Source organism: Thermobia domestica, chromosome 7, assembly GCF_964235325.1.
Source record: "Thermobia domestica chromosome 7, izTheDome1.hap1.1, whole genome shotgun sequence".
Taxonomy (NCBI): Eukaryota; Metazoa; Arthropoda; class Insecta; order Zygentoma; family Lepismatidae; genus Thermobia; species Thermobia domestica.
Genome location: NC_137460.1, coordinates 112,209,756 through 112,215,755, shown reverse-complemented (window position 1 = coordinate 112,215,755; position 6,000 = coordinate 112,209,756). Strand labels below are relative to the sequence as shown.

Sequence of the window (6,000 nt, the reverse complement as noted above, 5' to 3'; positions counted from 1 at the left end):
AATGCAATAATTATTTATAACGTGAAACTGCTATACGAAATTTCTCGCCACTAATTGCATATTTTGCGATGCGTTTTGTAAATATTTTGTAAATTGATATGGAATGAACGGCAAGCATTATAAATTGTGGTAACTGCAATGACTGTGAATATAGTTCGGTCTAGCGCCTTTACGACGCTATTCGCTTTCTTTTCTTTCTTAGTCTCTTACACTCCTCACTAAGTCATAAAACAAATCTCTCTGTGGTAACATACTAGTAAAGATAGATGGCAATTTTTAGGCACTGTGAGTCATATTGTGCCAATATGACTGTACCTTAATACTGTATCCCATAATGATCATGCCCTCCTAAAGGAATTTTGTGCCAAAGAATGTTAAATAGCTTATAAAATACAATTTTGGAGGTACTCGTAGTCGATATGATCCAAAAAGCAGGGTATATATACAAGGGCGCCAATCCTGGGGGGCTTGGGGGGCCCGGGCCCCCCAAATTTACAGAGAAATCGGCGCCCTTACATATATAATACTTTTTATTCGGAAACTTATTTTAAGGCTCCTCTTAAATAAATAATTGCCACCGAATAATTAATATTTGACTTTTTAAATACCTGTTAATTCACTTATTTATTCGATGACAAAAAGAAATGTAAATTCTATTGGGTAACTTTATTACATAAAAGTGTACTTAAGGCAGAGTATATCGTACAGTATAAGTAGTAATATATTATACGGATAAGTAGTATGGTAGTAGTAGTAGTGGTAGGAACGGATTGGAAGTCCCGCAGGGATTGGTTAGGCTCTGTTCTCGATATGAAATGGGCAAATTAAAGACTTACCCAAATTTTTCTGTACATTTTACAATCTATGGATCAGTATAGTAAAACTGCACCGACTATATTTATATAATTTAAAATAATTCGTTGTTTATCAAATAGCGAACAAACGAATACAATTTTGTTTCCAATTCGCTACGCGGTACATGCTCATTTAAGCATAGTGTTTAAGCTCATATTTACATATACTATCGTTATTTATCATAAAAGAAAACGAAGAAGCAATGGAACAAATGACGATCAGAATTATTATGGCGTGTTCGTGATTGTTGAATGTTGTAGAATTGATGAGCTTCAAATTTTGCTGAGTAGCTTACAGTACTGGAAGCAAATACTTTTGCGTGCACTTAAAAAGCGGTGAAATTTGTGTTCGTCATAGTCATTTAAGACTCAAAAATGTCATCTCCGTTTTACAATCAGCTTCTAGAAATGGGGTTTCCCCAAAGTAAGATGTAAGTAAGAACCTTTGCACACATTTGTTAATTATATGTTGAAAATAAAGTTTGTTTTGTTTTGTAATTTATATGACTGAATTTACTTTCACTCCAGTTGCGTAAAAATGTTAGTTGAAGACCGTACTAATTAGTTACATACGTTAGTACCGTGCCGGTACTTTATTCCCTGTTCTGTTACATGTCAGTTTCCAATGCAAGGGAGGAGACGCTTTGATCGGAAATATTTTACTACATTTGGCCTAGAAACTGAAATTTCATACGCACTTAAAGGAGACGTGTGCAAGCTTCTTTTTTTAAATGTATGTGTGTGTGTTGTTATTACTCAGATCATATGCACTCTGCGAACAGCACTGGGCACTATTCTGTGCAGTTTAAGAATATGGGGAAGGCTCAGTGATAGGACACTCACGGAACAGTTATAGTTTATGGGCAAATATAGTTTATAAACCAGTCGCTAACGCGCTCGCATTTGGTGCGAGTTGTCCCGGGTTCGATTCTTTGAAGGAATACCCAGTCGATACGGAGTAACAGCTCTTTCAGGCCAGAATACTGGGATGTTAATGTACAAGTCCCAGACCGTTTCCTTCCTTTCTAATTCCGTTATTCTCTCCTCCTCCCTTGGATAGTGAGTTTTGCTGAGGGACGTCATCCCTCATACGTTACGGGCCTAAGGCCATAGATAATTTGTAATGCCCAGAAATTGTATAAGTAAGCTTGACATTAGCCCTATTGTATTTTATCGTATTCTGTTTGTGTAAATTAATGGATACTACATACTAAGCAGATCGTAATAAAAAAGCCGAGTTAATAACTAGGAAAAAAGCATAAACTAACTAAAGAAAGTAAAACCAATTACTCCACTTCATTCTTATGTAAACAGAATCAAAATTGGCTACTGTAAATATGACACACAATTCACCTTTCAATATTTTCCCTCATAACTATGATAAAAACATGCAGAACAATAATGCCATTACTTTTGCGTACACTATTGTATTTTATGTATTGAGCAACACGTTCCTCATAAATTGATTCCAATTAAGAAAGTGTAGATAGCAACCAAAGTCATCTTCAGCAAGATATGAGATTTCCTTGGCAATGTTGAATTGTATTTTCAGTCATTTCAATGTCATATATTCTTAAATGGAGTAACGGTAGTACAAAAAGAGAAATCCAGTTATATATTGTTTGTATTCAACACGAAGCCAATAGGTTAAAACAATTTCATACAAATGTTTTTGTGTTACCTATATCAGCGAGTTTCATTGCATCGTTGGTAATAGTGACTCTTTGGATCTCTCTAATTAATTCTTTGTTTTCAAGGACATTTATGCTTTTCACATAAATCAAACAAAACTTGATTACACCATAAAGAAATATATGATCATATTGACACAATACTTATTTCACAAATTGTCATAGAAACATTTAGAAAAAAACGCCAACAAAAATTGCTCGTAAGTATTGCTGTGCTGTCATCAAAATCAACTATTTTTATGGATTAAGAAGAAAAACTGATTAAGCGAATCAGTAATAAAGTAACAGTGATCAATTATATTGCAGAGCGTACGCGAATTAGAAACAAAATGCACATGTTGGAGCTTTTTTTTACTGATTTACTGATCTACGCACTGTGACAACGTTAGCATCATTCTATAAAACTCTAATAGCGCCCATGATCGAGTGCTGCTCTCCCATATAGACCATAGCAACACCTACACATCTCTCTAGACTTGATTTTATTCTGTTTCTTTTGCTATACTACACTTTCGTGTCCCCACACTTCGAATATTACCTAAGAGGGAATTTTGCAATATCTTAGTATCCAGACTCTGGAAGTACGTAGGAATAACTCTGAACTGAAATTTCTTCATAAGATAGTTAATAGGAACTGAAGATCTGAAACCCTACTTCAGGAACTATCCTTACGTATTCCTTCCCAAATAATCCGGAATACCGGCCTATTCCATCTTGCCCACCCTAAGTTTGCAATTATATAGAGGTTTCTTTTTCACAGATTACCGACCTATTATAATAACGTAACAACTGATGTGTTTTCGAGCTACCCGGTGTTTGACAGAGTAATTGAATGCGTGTTGGCCAAATGATATTACTTTTGCACCCTTTGTTGACACGTTGTTATTGTTGTTGATATTTTCCTGTGTAAAATGGCCAAGTTATTCTGTATCTGGGAATTTGTTCAATAAATAAATAAAAGAACTGATAAACGAGTTGCAGAGAAACAGATGTGGTAACTGGAACAGGGCCAATTAGAATCAATAAAGAACCGCACTCACCTCAGATGTACCCAGCCCCCGCCAAGTGAACTTTGTGGTGGACAAACACCGTGTGCGTGGGTTTCCTCGGCGTTCTCCCGTTTCCTCCCACTTTCTTTATTCCACCATTTCATTCATTACTCATCATCACCGTGTCCTTTAGCCTGACCGGCATAAACGTGGGACGTAAAATTCAAAGATTTCATTTCATTTCATTTTCATTTAATTTCACTTTCACCTCAGATGTTTCGTTTCCAGGATTTGTGATTTTATGGTAGATAACAATAATTTACGGGTTCTCACGTGTCCGTCCACATTGTTATTCCATTACGGATTTCATATTCATTTTCGTTAGTCTGTCTTCGTCAGTCAACATGGCATGTGTATAGGCGAAAAAGTAGATATTTCACTTCATTTTTAAGAATATGAGGAAGGAGACTACTTTATTCAATAGGATGCATATTCAAGATTCATTAAAAAGTATTTACATCCAAAATTATCCAATTTTGAACGTTGCGACAGAAAGTTATTATTACCTTCTTCAGCATATATCTTTTCAGAAAATTAACGTTGATGTGGAACTCCCATGATTATCTTCTTTGCAATAGCATTTCTGCTTTGTCTTCCAATAGTCCTCTATAAAATTTTCCTTGTACCTATATAACAGATTGCACAGTGTTCAGAGTACTAACTGGTATCGTATTTAGTTCATTAATAATTCAATAGCTCCGCCGAACAACGTTGCAAGCGACAATATCAGTCACAATAAGATTTTAACAGAACAACGGTACTGTAATAGAAGTTCCAATTTTATGTAACTCATTTGATATAAAGGCATGGTTTAAAACTGAAAAAGTAATTTAAAGCCTATACATAATCAACATGTATTTTTTTTCCGATTTCTGTAAACTTGGATTGTCACTTGCAACGTTGTTCGGCGGAGCCCTTTTAATTAAAGAAACATTGTTTTTGCTTTTCAGCCTCACTTATTTTACCTGTTTTCTACCACTCCAGTAATAACGTAACTAGTATGTTTTGATTCTTTTTTAACAGATTGCACAGTGTTCAGAAACAGCACCAAAAAGAAAAGAATAATAATAAAAAAAGCGAAATGAATAAGACACACACACACACACACAAATGAAATCACAATAAATGTGTTTTCAGTTTTGACCTCCAAAAGCACCCAAAATTATCTAAGTATGAATATTTCGGCAAAAGCTATCGTCTTCTTCAGCATCAGAAAGCTAACCTTGTCTGTGAAACTATATGTCGTTACTTTTCGTACTTCTAGTAGTCCTCCATAAATTTTTCCTTGTACCGAAATATTCTTCTTCATGAACACTAGCCGATATCTTTGGAATAATATGGAATATTCTCTTGAATAATTTTATAATTTTAAACTAAAATATGTTTTTAGTCATTATAGGAGAGATGATAAAAAGAATATTTAATAAAATGGATTCAGTTTATAAACAAAACGTTTAAGAAAGGCTCTATACTCACTGTGCAGTGCAAGCAAATGCTTCGCAGTGTGCAACATTATGACATATTTTATACGTGCACATTTTACTTTGGTTGTTAACTAAATAAGATGCAAATAAAAATTAAGAATATCTTTCTTTGGTCTAATCACTGTAAATTGAATTTTGCAAGATTACGATAACCGCTCGCTCGTCAGATCTTGGGAGAACAATATTGTACTGCTAATGACTCATGTGAGAGAAACACCTTGCAGAAAGCAATATAAATACTGGGAAACTTCTATTTCAATTTTGCTCTAATATCACTCAAAAGACATGGAAAACACCAGTAATTTGCCAGAAGGAATCGTAGGTTAAGGAAAGAATATCATTTAAATAATATTCTGTTTTAAAAATACTGAACTGATTTAAATACGAAAATTGATTTAAAAAAAAAAAAAAAAAAAAAACAAAGAAAAAGGTATTCTTTTCAACTCTGACTAGATGTGAAAGAATTTTCATGAGAGTTTCTTAGAGCTACAGACGAAGGTAACAGAAATTGCTGAAACGTTTAGTGCAATTAGAATGCATTTTAACTAGTTATGTTATATATTTTTTACAGATGAAAACTGATATGTGGTTAATTTATTTATTTTTTTCGAAATCTTCCAGAGAAAAGGCGTTAGCAGTAACTGGCAATCAAGGTGTGGAACCTGCCATGGAGTGGTGAGTAAATTTATTTTGTATTTGTAGTAATAGATAAATTATATGTGTAGGAGGAATAGAATGGTAAATCAGATACGTAACAATATGAATAACGCGTTTTATCAAAAACAGTATAGAGTTTGTATAGTTTCACCTGCAGCACTAATTCTAATATTATTGATGTTAGTCCGAAGCAAAATTGGTAAGAATTGAAGGTTTGTAAATGTACTGAAATCCCTAAGAGAGTACTAATTGTGAGTATAGTCAC

General features: G+C 34.0%; 1 protein-coding gene across 1 annotated transcript in view; it reads left to right on the top strand.

The window, feature by feature from the left end:
* The first annotated feature begins 1,061 nt into the window (after window positions 1–1,061).
* Window positions 1,062–6,000, top strand: part of LOC145690353 (UBX domain-containing protein 1) — a 40,888-nt gene continuing 35,949 nt past the window's right edge. Inside the window, exons 1-2 of the mRNA XM_081765166.1 lie at window positions 1,062–1,285; window positions 5,700–5,753. Of these exons, the coding sequence (XP_081621292.1) occupies window positions 1,230–1,285; window positions 5,700–5,753 (110 nt within the window). The 5' untranslated portion in view covers window positions 1,062–1,229. The remainder of the gene's footprint in view (window positions 1,286–5,699; window positions 5,754–6,000) is intronic.